This window comes from Garra rufa, chromosome 25 (assembly GCF_049309525.1).
Source record: "Garra rufa chromosome 25, GarRuf1.0, whole genome shotgun sequence".
Classification (NCBI taxonomy): domain Eukaryota; kingdom Metazoa; phylum Chordata; class Actinopteri; order Cypriniformes; family Cyprinidae; genus Garra; species Garra rufa.
The window spans coordinates 18,083,844-18,097,421 of record NC_133385.1 but is presented as its reverse complement, the minus strand read 5'-3'; the positions used below and the strand labels follow the sequence as shown (position 1 = coordinate 18,097,421).

Sequence of the window (13,578 nt, the reverse complement as noted above, 5' to 3'; positions counted from 1 at the left end):
TCTTGAGTCACAAGATTCAAGTCACCAGGGCGAATCATAATCCTGTAAGAGTTGAACACGAGCCAAAAATGACACATGCTTTACATTTCGTAAGAAGCTACGCGCCCTGTTCTATTAACAAATAAAACGTAACATTTGAACCTCACTGGTAGCCAAATTGAAGGTTTTATTACTTCACTTATAATAACATTGAAAGCATATGGTGAAAATGTCAATGAATATAACATAATTGCACACAAGTAAAAGGGCAATGAAGTGTAATAAATATGTATTTAATAACTGCACACTGATACTAAAGCTTAGAGACTGCAATAAAACTCTTATAAGTTTCAACAGACGTCCACATATTCTTTGAAATCAACTGGTTCCTCAAGCGAAAGAGATTTTCTTAATGCTCACCAATTTGTAAATGGAACAAAAAGAAGTTTCTAGATAATACTGTGCTCTAAAAGCAGCTTAAGCGTTACTTTCCAGCGGTGCCGTCTTTTAGGGAGGATTTCCTACACACCGGCGCTGAAAAACCCCCGCATGCGAAAGTGTGCTAACAGCTAGCATTCACTCTCTAAAAACGTGCAAACTCAATTTTGAGCTGTTGGAAAAACGAGGCAACAAAGAATACAAATGAAGCACCCGAACGCTTACCTGAGACGTTTAATACTGTATATTCCCCCGCGCTATTTTTTGCGTGGCGATCCAAGGGTTCTGGTGCTCTACCCAGCAGTGATGGGAAACGCAGTGGAGATGTAGCTTAGCTTCGCTGGAGAGGAACTGCGATGGGTTGCCAAATGATGCTTTTCAGGCGAGAACCGACGTCACAACCCACCACGAGTGAGAAATGACGTTTCTTCGTGATAATCCTATGTGTGGAAAAAAAAATGGTATCACATCAGAAATATTCAGTGTATATTCGCTAGTGAGAGTCTGACAGGTTCTGGAAGGAGATCAGAGTGTATTAAGATTCATCCTCAGAGTAGGATTGTAGGGTTTTTTCCATAATACCTCAAGGGACCATAGTGCCTCAAAAATCACTGTAAAATCCAATAGCATGAAGCTGTGATAAGAGCATATAGACTAGGTTAATTCTTTAAAAAAAGGAATGGGTGGAAAAAGAGTATGGCTGGAAACAACTTGAATTAAAGGGTGGAGTTTATTTGCAGACTGCAACTGACAGTACAACAGAACAGCATTGCACTTCCCTAAACATGACCAAAACAATTCAGATCTATCCATTACAAACCCTGTCATTTTTTTGTCAGTCTGAACCATTTTCAAGTCACTTAACACAACATGAATCAGCTTCCAGTGTAACTCTATTACACTGGCTTTCAGTGAAATCTATCTTATAATAATATTTCATTGTAAGCTAATATTTAATTGTAAGCTTTCAGACTCACTTTTTTTCCTAGAGTAACTTACATAATACTGCGAGCAAATCATGTTACTGGCAAATACTGGTACAGAGGTTGTTCAGAGCAAATCTATGCTGGGAATCCGTGTAAAACAAAGAATTTCAGGTTTTTCTGGCTTCTCTTAACCGCTGTACTGTGGTTTACTGTGGTTGCGTGGCAACGTGGCTCAAGGGACTTCTGTTGGATATAACAGAACAAAAGAGCATTACATTTTACTTACAGAACTAAATTAGCATGGAACAATTGACAGTTGGGTTCAAACACCGCAGCGTATGAGTTTATATCTTTCTCTCTCTCTCAGCTTCTGTTTGTAGTTATTTGTGGCCTTGGTTGAATAGACTTGACAAGTCAATTTGTCTAATATTCTTTTTGCAAGAAGAATTACTCCAGCCTTCGGCTTTTGTTCTCTGCAGACAAAAGCACAAATGTGTTGACAATTTTATGACAGGACACCCATACTTGTTTGGTTCGGTGTCGCCTGTGGTGAGCTTCATACCGTCATCTAGCTACAATTGTCTTTTGTATGAAGAAGAGCTTCCCTACTGTTTACTAGACCTCTGGTTTGTGTAAATTCTCTGACACAGGCAGGGCAGAGTGAATTGGCATTGTTGTTTTGTCAAATGCAACTAGTACGTTTTGAGTGTCGGAATGTGAAAAATCGCACTAGATGCAATGTCAGTTATCATAACTGGAAACAACAACATAAAGTTCCTGTAGTTTAACTTATAGCATGCAAGTTCAATATGAATCTGCAAAATACAACAAAATAAGACAACTGAGGGACTCATATGCAATTATTACAAAGGTTCAAACAATGCATAAAGAGACAGGGGTGTAAACTTTTGAACAGAATGAGGATGTGTACATTTTTCTTATTTTGCCTAAATATATATATATTTTTTTTCATTTAGTACTGCCCTTTAGAAACTACAGAAGATACTTGCATGTTCCCCTGATCTTAAATTCAAAATGTTTTCACCCCCGACTCTTAATGCATTGCAACAAACACACACACACAGCTTTGGATCATTTAGGTAACAACACAGTATTAAGAATCAAATTTATGTAAACTTTAGAACAGGGTCATTTTTATTAATTCAACTATTATTTTCTCTTGTGGACTACATGTAAATGTATTATATGTGAAATATCTTATTCAGGTCAGTACTAAAAAAAAAAGAACATGCATTTTGTATGATCGTTCTTATTTTGGTAAAATAATTAACATTTTGTGTATGTAAACTTTATATGAACACATAAGTTGCCTAATATCTTAATTCTGTTGAATTATTAATTGTATATTTGTTACATTCTGTATGTGAGTGCACAATTTCAAGCATAAAGTCTGAGAGTGCTAAAATCCAACAACTTCCAATAAACCTTTAGATTAAAAGGTCACTCTGGTCCTTGAGGGAAACATCATTGTCAATAGAGGAGCTTTTCTCCTTCAGCTGAATCACAAGTGGCTGTAAAATCTTTTGCTGATGCTCCTTGTACGCTACAGGAAACAGTAGATTAATGAGACAAACACATGCACAAAATACTTAAGTATTCTATGGTCAAATTGGACTAATAAACTATGTAGGTGTAAAAAAGTCCATTTAGGTAACATGCTAGACAGGGAAGAGAAGGTATTGTTGAATATGCTCATAGCTTCACAACATTACAGTTAAACCACTGATGTCACATGGACTATTTTATGACTGTCCTTACTACCTTTTTGGGCCTTGGAACATGGTAGTACCATTGCTATCTATGCAAAGTCAGAAAGCTCTTGGATTCAATTAATTTGTGTTCTGAAGATGAACAAAGGTCTTACGGGTTTGGAAAGAGATAAGGGTGAGTAATTAATGACGGAATTTTTATTTTTGGGCAAACTAACCCTTTAATAATCCTTTAGTAACTGAAAGGTTGGCTCTTGAGCAAGACACCTAACCCCAAGTCAGTGTACTGTACAGTAAGTGTACTGCAAGTCACTTTAAAAAATGACTACTTGCCTGTAGAGCTCAACATAGGTGTGGACAGATCCAGCAGCCTCCAATAAACCTTTAGATTTAAAGGTCATTCTCATCCTTGTGGGAAACATCATTGTCAGAAGAGGAGCTTTTCTCTTTCAGCTGAATCACAAGTGGCTGTAAAATATTATTATTTTTTGCCGATGCTTCTTGTACCCTACAGGAAACTGTAGATTAATATGACAATACATGCACAAAATATTTACAGTACGTATTCTATGGTGAAATTAGATCCTTAATGTAAATAAAAATGTTAATTTTGGTAACACGATAGATACTCACCATGCAGTCTTCTGTTCAACATGCCCACTTCCTGTGTGAAGTTAATGAGTAACCACAGTACCCATTTGTCAAAGAGACCACCCTCCATCCCTTCTATAAATACCCTAATCTTAGTCTTCAACAGCAGAAGACAGAATGTCTGAATTATCCTACAAGAAGCTTAGTTTTCTCAGCTTGCTGGGTTGTCTCGGAATGACCTTTGCTGTTTTTCCTAGTGGTAAGAAAATCTTTAATTAATCTGTACAGGAACAAGTCACAGTTTAATGACAAAGTTTTGTCCTGTTACTTGATACCAAGATGCAAAGTGTGGATCTACTAAGGCAAGAGGCATCCTTGACCGTTCTTTGAGGGTAATCGGAGGATCAGAGGCAAGACGAGGTTCCCATCCGTGGTTGGCACGTAACTGTTCAACTTTACAAATTGCATGATAAATGAATGCAATACTGTAGTTTTTGCATTTCAAAAGGCATTGAAGTGTAGATAAAATTCTACTGTCATCCACAGGTTTCTCTTAGAATCAGAGGATCGCACTTCTGTGCTGCAGTGATCTTGACAGACCGCTGGCTTTTGACTGCTGCTCATTGCTTTGCAAGTGTACCCTTGTAGGTCCATTAAATTTAACCAAGGCTAATCATAACTTTTGACCCTGTCAACGCTTCAATGACTTACTCTTAAATATAACTGCCTGCCCTAGGGACTTTTTGCACAAGATTGAGGCTGTAGCAGGTGATTTCGATCAAAGAAAAGTTGACAGAGGGGAGCAGAACTTCCACGTAAAGACCGTCAAGTTCCATGAAAAATATCAGCACTCCTCTCCCATTAGCTATGATATCGCTTTACTTGAGATCAAAGAACACATTCACTTCGGCAAGTCATTCAACACAACTTTCTGTAGAGTTTGATAATTATTTTTAGACAGTAACACAATGTATTTTCTTGACAGGTGATTTTATTAAGCCTGTTTGCCTGCCTTACCCTGGTGAGAGATTTCCACCCAAGACCATGTGTGTTGTTGGTGGATGGGGTCGTATTACTGAGAGTAAGAAGTAATTTGAACAACACTAAAATTAATTAATTACTCACCTTCATGTTGTTCCAAACGCGTAAGACCTTTGTTCATCTTCGGAACACATCTTAATTTGGTCTTACAGGTCTTACGACATTTGGGTGAGTAATTAATGACCGAATTTTCATTTTTTCATCTCTTTAACATGGGTGTGCCCAGACTCGGTCCTGGAGGGCTGGTGTCCTGCAGAGTGTAGCTTCATCCCCTAATAGACACACCTGAACCAGCTAATCAAGCTCTTACTAGGCATACTAGAAACTTCCTAGCAGGTGTGTTGAGGCAAGTTGGAGCTAAACTCTGCAGGACACTGGCCCTTCAGGACTGAGGGCACCCCTGCTTTAATGCTTGAGAGTAAGTTCTCAAATATCTCAAACCATTACTGGGAAAATGAATAGGTCTGTCCTTTCTTTAGAAGGTCCACTTCCTTCGGTTCTTCAGGAGGTGCAACTTGAGCTGGTAAAGCAAAGCAAGTGCAAACATGTCCTACAAACACTTAAACCTGGGCAGAAGACCTTCACAGTCCTGTGTGCTGGCCCAGAGAGAGGTGGCAGAGATGCCTGCCAAGTAAGTTGACACTAAAGATGTTCTTCCAACATTAACATTGAATTATGAAGTAACACCCTGAGTATTACTAACACCTATGAGAATCAAGATCAAGTTTTCAAAGATGGTCCAAACTCTTGAGTTCCTATCTGTCCTGTACTCTAGGGGGATTCCGGGGGTCCACTTCTCTGTCCCAGAGCAAATGGACACTGGGTGGCTGTGGGAGTCACATCATGGGGTAAAGGTTGTGGTCGAAGCTGGTACAGCAACAATATCAAACCCTCGTCCAGAAGAGGCTCACCAGGAGTATTCACTGATGTCTTAATGTTCCTGACATGGATCAAGTCTTATCTTAGGAAAGGTGGGAATTGTTGTCGAGTTAGAGCTCTTTACCTGCTTTCAAAATCCTAGGAATGGTAGTGGTTAAACAGTTCTCCCAAAATTGAAAATTCTGTTATTAATTAGGCCTACTCACCCTCATGTTGTTCCAAACCCCTAAGACCTTCGTTCATCTTCTGAACACAAATTAAGACATTTTTAATGAAATCCGAGAGCTTTCTGACCCTGCATAGACAGCAACGGTACTTCCACATTCAAGGCCCAGAAAGGTAGCAAGGACATTGTTAAAATAGTCCATTTGACATCAGTGCTTTAACCATAATTTCTATGAAACTATGCGAATTGTTATGGGTTTGGAACTTGCGGGTACATATGGGTTTGGAACTACATAAAGGTGAGTAATTAATGACAGAATTTTCATTTTTGGGTGGACTATCCCTATAATAACCGGGTTTAGTAACTGAAAGATTGGATTTTGAGCAAGATACCTAGCCCCAAGTCTCTGTGAGCACAGTAAGTGTACTCCAAGTCACTTTAAATAATGACTTCTTGCCTATAGAACTCAACACAGGTTTGGACAGGTCCCTGTGTAGTGTACCTGATGGAGTTGTACCAAGACGTGAAGGCATCATCAGAAATCCAGCTCACCCAGGTCAAAGCTACAACAACAATGAGTGAGTCACATCTGAAGCATCTTAGATATTTGCAACCCAAAACAAAATCGGAAATTTTCACAACAGTTTATCTTTAAATTGTTTGGTGTAGGATGTGTATGTGGTCCATTCGAGTTTCCACTGGAGAACAAATTCTGCTGGAGTTCCTGGAGTTTGACCTGGAGAATGACACACAGTGCCACAGTGATCATCTGAATGTGTATGTGGATGAAGACAAGCAAATAGGTGGGAGAAACAATAATAGAACCAATGGCATTGTAGTTGTTCTACAGTACCTTTTGAAATTGGTTGTGAAGTTCTCCTTGTGGCCTTGCTCACCAGGACAATTCTGCGGTGGTCAATCTCCATCTCCAATTCTTATTGGTGGTTCCCACAGTATTACAGTGCAGTTTGTTTCTGATGTAAGCAGCACAGCTGCAGGATTTGCCATCCAATTCAGTGGTGTTGACAAGGACTACAGTTTTGGTGAGTTTAATCTGTCCAACTGGTTTCTGTTGTTGTTTTAAGCTAACACAGTTTCTTGAAAGTGACACAATAATGCTTGCAGAAATTTGAATGCTCAAGCTTGTTTGGTGACACTACAATGACAATGCAGAATGAGCTGTGCAGCTTTGTAGTAGTGATCACCATACATTTCACGGATGTTTGCACAGGCCTCATGATGTTGTTTTGGTGCATAGCCTCATTTACATGTCTGTGTATCCATACAGTCCCGTTATTAAAAAACGTTCCACCCTAATTGTGCTCTCCTTAGCAGCACAGGTTGTGCCCAACTGATCTGTTGGTTTCATCACTTGCTCTGCAAGGTGTGTTCATTTCCCCAGTCAGGTTGAGAGCAAACTAACTTTTCCCCAGTAGAATTCAGCTTTCACACTACCACCGATAGGCTCATTAGAGAGTGTTGAGCTTATCTCAATGGGACCGTTTCTATAGTTACATGTCTGCCGGGGGCCATCTACCACTGGTAAGTTCAGAGAAGGTAAGAGCGAGGTTCAAATCACCACCCTGCTCCCCTCAGTATGACCCTTGCCAGACAGAAATGTGACACCGCGCTGCAACGTCATCGGCCGGGCTCTATTCCACCAGATTCTCCTTTTGTGTTTGTGCAGGGGCTGAATGTGGAACAGTGGTGCTGTTACAGCCCAAGGGGGCTGTGCGGAGCCCCACCTACCCGCAAGTCTACGGCAACAACACTCTTTGCCACTGGGTCATCTATGCCCCAGAAGGCCACATAGTCAAGGTAAAAACAACTCTTTAGCTCTTGTGTTGGCCCAGTCATTGCCTGGTGTCTCCTCTGTCCAGTCGCGACCTGTCTGTCCGGTCATGAATGCATGCATGCAGTGAGATTGGAAGCTCTGATCGGTTTCACTGCAAGAGAGAACGTGATACTCAATTAGACTCCAAAGAGCGACGCCATGACGTCACCGCAGTCATGTAATGCTGGTTGTTTCCTGTAGTGCAATGTAAACTCTTTCAAATTAAAGAGTTACTTCAGCAAAAAATTTAAATTCTGTCTTTTATTACTCACCCTCATGTCGTTCCAAACCTGTTAGACCTTTGTTCATATTTGGAACACAAATTAATATATTTTTGATGAAATCTAAGAGCTTTCAGACCCTGCATAGACAGCAACGTATCTACCACGTTCAAGACCCAAAAAGGTAGAAAGGACATTGTTAAAATAGTCCATGTGACATCAGTGGTTTAACTGTAATCTTATAAAGTTACAAAATTACTTTTTTTAAAAATATTATACCATATGTACATCGACTTAACATACAGTAGTCACCACTAATAAGCTACTAAATATATTGTAGTAGCCTACATTTTTTGTACAGCTGCTTTGCAATGATTTGTATTGTGAAAAGCGCTATACAAATAAACTTGAATTGAAAAAGAAACCAAAAATAATGACTTTATTCAACAATTTCTTCTCTTCCCAGTCAGAAAGCTCTCAGATTTCATCAAAAATATCTTAATTTGTGTTCCTGAAGATGAACGAAGGTCTTACGGGTTTGGAACCAGATGAGGGTGAGGGTTTATGGACTAAATGGTACAGTTATGGCATCTACAGTGCCAGTTAACCTAACTTAGCTATGCTATGTGCATAAATGATCACTCTGTTTGCTATACAGTATGCTAACATGCTCATTACACTAGAATAACTTCACTATGTGCTTTAAAGCTTGACTTCGACGACTTTGACCTTGAGGAGTCAGACAACTGTAAATATGATTCACTCACAGTGTTTGGAGACATTGATGGCAAGGATGAAATAGGTAAAGTACAAAAACATGACTAAAATGTAGTGCTTTATATGAATAGTTTTATTTTAAAGGGATAGTTCACCCAAAAATGAAAATTCTGTCATTAATTACTCACCCTCATGTCGTTCCAAACACATAAGACCTTCGTTCATCTTCGGAACACAAATTAAGATATTTTTGATGAAATCCAAGAGCTTTTTGATCCTGCTTGGAAAGCAACACAACTTACACGTTCAAGACCCAAAAAGGTAGTAAGGACGTTGTTAAAATAGTCCATGTGAAATCAGTGATTCAACAGTAATTTTATAAAACTATTAGAATACTTTTTGTGCGCAAATAAAACAAAAATTACAACTTTTTCAACAATTTCTTCTCTACCGTGTCAGTCTTCGATGCACGTTTACGACAGTATCACAACACGTGTGTGCATTCCTCGCTTTTTTGTGCTCTCGTAGCTTCATAAAATTAAGGTTGAACAACTGATGTCACATGGACTATTTTAACAATGTTCCTACTACCTTTCTAGGCCTTGAATGTGTCAGTCACATTTCTGTCTATGCAGGGTCAAAAAGCATTCAGATTTAATCAAAAATATCTTAATTTGTGTTCTAAAGATGAACGAAGGTCTTACGGGTTTGGAACGACATGCATGTGAGCAATAACAACAGAATTTTCATTTTTGGGTAAACTATCCCTTTAACTATACACTACTGTTAAAATGTGAGTTTGGTAAAATAAATTGTATCTAATATTAGTGCAATTCGAAATAGTCTTTAAGTGCTCTGCTATTATAATATTTGTGTTTTAAGTGGTCATGTGTGGCAGGAGCGTCCCTCCAGCTGTTCTCAGCTACGGCCGCATAATGCTTCTGCAGTTTAGCACAGACAACACCATCTCCGCCCGCGGTTTCAACGCCTCCTTTTCTTCTATCAGTGAAAAAGGTGAGAGTCAACATGAGCAAAGAAAAACGCTCACACCAGGTGTTCAAATTTCACCCAACCAAACCTGATCCACATGTCACTCACATGTCCAAATAGTATGCCACAGTATAAACATGTAAGCTTAAAAATATTTATACTTCCTCCAAAAAGGTCAACAGTAAAGTCAGAAGTTAAAACATGTTGCTGTCTATATGCACATTTTGCATATATGTTACTTTATAAAACTTAAAAGTTGATATTATGTTATGATATTATACATTATACATTATGTGTAAATGTATGTGTATATAAAACATAAAATTCAAGATTTCTACAAAAACTTCTTGAATATATACCCTGTGATCCTGGACCACAGAACCAGTCTTAAATAGCTCAGGTATATTTGTAGTATTAGCCAAAAATACAGTGTATGGGTAAAAATTACCAATTTTTCTTTTATGGCAAAAATCATTAGGATGTTAAGTAAAGATCATGTTCCAGATATTTTGTAAATGTCCTACCATAAATATATCAAAACTTAATCTTTGATTAGTAATATGCATTGCTAAGAACTTCATTTGGACAACTTTAAAGGCGATTTTTTTCAATATTTAGATTTTTTTGCACCCTCAGATTTCAGATAGTTGTATCTCTGTCAAATATTTACTATCAACAAACCATACATTAATGGAAAGCTTATTTATTCAGCTTTTTAGGCTGTGTATAAAACTAAATTTAGAAAAATTGATCCTTACGCCTGGTTTTGTGGTCTAGGGTCACATATGTTTAAATTCAGCCTTTTCCTTGATTGTTAGTAATATAATTTATAATTAAAATGTTTAAATTAAACTAGAAGAGAAGTCGTATGTAACAGTAGAACACCACAAAAATATTTTACATAAAACCCATTCTGCAACAAAGACACAATGAATACTGCTTATAACCCAACATACTAAATCTTTCTTTGAAAGCACTAAGTTTGTAACCACTAACGTGTGTAAAATGTTGATAAAAATGATTCTGATAGAGCATTTCCTCATAGATCTCAGAGAGACAGCGTATGAAGATCAGGGGGAGGAAGTAGATGATGACAGCAGAGTTATCTTACCACAATTGCAGGCTGGTTTGTGCTGCACACACTTGCTTTTGTCCTTTCAGTTGTCCACAGTCACATTGACTACTTTGTTGAGCTCTAAAAGAGGCTCCTTGTCTCAGAGGGCCTATAGAATGTGTGGAATCCAGCTGGAGTCAAAAATTTTGTTAAAAAAAAAAAAAAAAGGCAACACACGTATTGAGTCACAAATGAGAATGCGTTTATCTCTGAAAAGATTGTAAGAGTGTATTTGGTTTTACTGCAAATATTCTACTGACTTCTCAGCTCCGTGTGGAATGCCTGATGCCTCTAGGATGGCAGAGGATGATGGGAAACTGTCATGGCACGTGAGCATTGGTCTGGGTGCAGGCCATGAATGTAGTGGGGTGATCATCCAGTCACAATGGATCCTTACTGATGCACACTGCATCTATAACCTGTGAGAAACCAACATGCCAGAAATGTATTACCTTTGTAAAAAGACATTCAAACTTATACTTTTTCTTTGTAGGGCAGAACAACATTTAAGACTTGTATCAGTGACAACAGAAGGCTCAAAAAAACAGGTGAGACGGACATCAACAGGTCAGGAACTGTTTTGGAATGTTGTTCCAGGAACTAAAGATTTTGATTTGGGGTCAAATTCATTCATTTTCTGTCTTAAAGGGACAGTTTTTCATTTTTGGGATGAACTATTTCTTTAACACACATATCTCTTTCTCAGATCTGTGATGTGATTGGACTACTGGTACACCCTTATTACAACCCTTCCTCTCTCGACTACAATGTGGCTTTGCTTAAGCTGAGCTCTCGATTAAATTTCAGTGAAAGTACGCAGCCTGTCTGTCTACCCTCTGCTGGACAGGAAATCCCTCCCTCCCTCCATTGCTGGGCTCCGGTGTGGACCGGCCAAATGCGTATGTCATCCATTTCCTTTAAGTGGATTTAAATAAATGGGTAAAATGTGTGTGTGTGTGTGTGTGTGTGTGTGTGTGTGCAAACATAACCCTTCACGACTACTGACCTCATGTTGAACTTTCAAAACTTGAATGTTGAACAGTTGAACAACTTATTTTTGCTCTCTGTGGAGCTTTAGGTGAATGTTATGCACTCTTTTTAGCAGGATGTGGGCAGTGCAGACCTGTACGGCTAAAAATATCAGTGCTGGAACAGGGTGTGTGTGAACAACGCCACAGAATTAGATTGACACCTACTATGCTATGTGCTGGACTGAGCAGAGGAGAATCTTGCATGGTGAGGAACTGTAAACTACACTAAACATTTCATCAAAAAATATCTTAATTTGTGTTCTGAAGGGGAATGAAGGTCTTATGGGTTTGGAACGACATGAGGATGAGTAATCAATGACAGAATTTTCATTTTTGGGTGAACTATCCCTTTAAGTTTAGGCGAGCAATCTGTTTGAAGTCAGTGTTGCACATTTTGACAGAGAAATGCAAATTTCGGTGAATAATAGCTTACAAATTGTTCTGACATTCTCTGGAATACTGTCTCACTCTAAGACTCACTGGACCGTCGGACCTCTTGTTTGTCTAACAAACACATCTGGTGTTGTTCTGATGGGAGTAAAGAGTTGGGGAAAACCTTGTGGTGGAATCTTGAAGCCTGCGATATATTCCTCAGTACCAGCCATCATGGACTGGATCTCTCAGCATTTGGACACAGAGTGAAAACCTCACATACAGTTTTAACTATTTTACCAAAATAAAAGGGATCATACAAAAATTGTTATTTTTTATTTTTATTTAGTACAAACCTGAATGAGATATTTCACATAAAAGACGTTTACATATAGTCCACAAGAGAAAATAGTAGCTGAATTTATAAAAATGACCCCGTTCAAAAGTTTACATACACTTCATTCTTAATACTGTGTTGTTGCCTAAATGATCCACAGCTGTGTTTTTTTGTTTGTTTGTTTGTTTGTTTGTTTGTTTGTTTAGTGATAGTTGTTCATGAGTCCCTTGTTTGTCCTGAACAGTTAAACTGCCCGCATTTGTTGGAAAAATCCTTTAGGTCCCAAAAATTCTTAGTTTTTTCAGCATTTTTGTGTATTTGAACCTTTTCCAACAATGACTGTATGATTTTGAGATCCATCTTTTCACACTGAGGACAACTGAGGGACTCATATGCAACTATTACAGAAGGTTCAAATGCTCAATGATGCTCTAAAAGGAAAAACATTAAGAGGCAGGGGTGTAAACTTTTGAACAGAATGAAGATTTTCTTATTTTGCCTAAATATATTTATTTTATTTAGTACTGCCCTTTAGAAGCTACAGAAGATCCATGTTTCCCAGAAAATGAAATAAGTTAAATCTACCCTGATTTCCAAATTCAAAAAGTTTTTAACCCTTAATGCATTTTTTGTTTTCTACTGGAGCATCAGTAAGCGTTTGAACCTTCTGTAATAGTTGCATATGAGTCCCTCAGTTGTCCTCAGGGTGAAATAATGGATCTCAAAATCATACAGTCATTGTTGGACATTGTTCAAATTCTCAAAAATGCTGAAAAACCAAATAATTTGTTCAGGACAAACAATGGACCCATGAACAGCTATCACTAAAAAAACACACACACACACACACACACACACACACACACACACACACACACACACACACACACACACAGCTGTGGATCATTCAGGTAACAACACAGTATTAAGAATCAAGTGTATGTAAACTTTTGAATTTGTAATTTTTATAAATTCAACTATTATTTTCTCCTGTGGACTATATGTGAAATATCTTATTCAGGTCAGTACAAAAAACAACAACAACAACAACAACAACAACAACAACAACAACAACAACAACAAAAAAACATGCATTTTGTATGATCCCTCTTATTTTGGCAAAATAATAACATTTTGCAGATTCTGCAAAGTGTATGTAAACTTTTGACCCCAACTGTATTAGCACCCACCCATAAATTTGTTATTTACTTA

General features: G+C 38.1%; 2 protein-coding genes across 3 annotated transcripts in view; one reads left to right on the top strand and one right to left on the bottom strand.

Annotated features, from left to right (window-relative positions):
• Window positions 1-944, bottom strand: part of far1 (fatty acyl CoA reductase 1) — a 34,086-nt gene extending 33,142 nt beyond the window's left edge. Inside the window, exon 1 of one of the 2 annotated variants that reach the window (XM_073831532.1) lies at window positions 643-944. The gene's annotated coding sequence lies outside the window, so the exon portion shown is untranslated. The remainder of the gene's footprint in view (window positions 1-642) is intronic. The other variant, XM_073831531.1, reaches the window with a different exon arrangement.
• A 2,075-nt stretch (window positions 945-3,019) lies between these two features.
• LOC141301375 (ovochymase-2) overlaps window positions 3,020-13,578 on the top strand; it is a 16,040-nt gene continuing 5,481 nt past the window's right edge. The window contains exons 1-16 of the mRNA XM_073831615.1: window positions 3,020-3,040; window positions 4,211-4,308; window positions 4,401-4,573; window positions 4,650-4,745; window positions 5,185-5,336; window positions 5,481-5,710; window positions 6,236-6,328; window positions 6,420-6,553; window positions 6,650-6,793; window positions 7,438-7,568; window positions 8,514-8,607; window positions 9,405-9,536; window positions 10,894-11,047; window positions 11,120-11,174; window positions 11,333-11,525; window positions 11,729-11,862. Of these exons, the coding sequence (XP_073687716.1) occupies window positions 3,020-3,040; window positions 4,211-4,308; window positions 4,401-4,573; window positions 4,650-4,745; window positions 5,185-5,336; window positions 5,481-5,710; window positions 6,236-6,328; window positions 6,420-6,553; window positions 6,650-6,793; window positions 7,438-7,568; window positions 8,514-8,607; window positions 9,405-9,536; window positions 10,894-11,047; window positions 11,120-11,174; window positions 11,333-11,525; window positions 11,729-11,862 (2,034 nt within the window). The remainder of the gene's footprint in view (window positions 3,041-4,210; window positions 4,309-4,400; window positions 4,574-4,649; window positions 4,746-5,184; window positions 5,337-5,480; window positions 5,711-6,235; window positions 6,329-6,419; window positions 6,554-6,649; window positions 6,794-7,437; window positions 7,569-8,513; window positions 8,608-9,404; window positions 9,537-10,893; window positions 11,048-11,119; window positions 11,175-11,332; window positions 11,526-11,728; window positions 11,863-13,578) is intronic.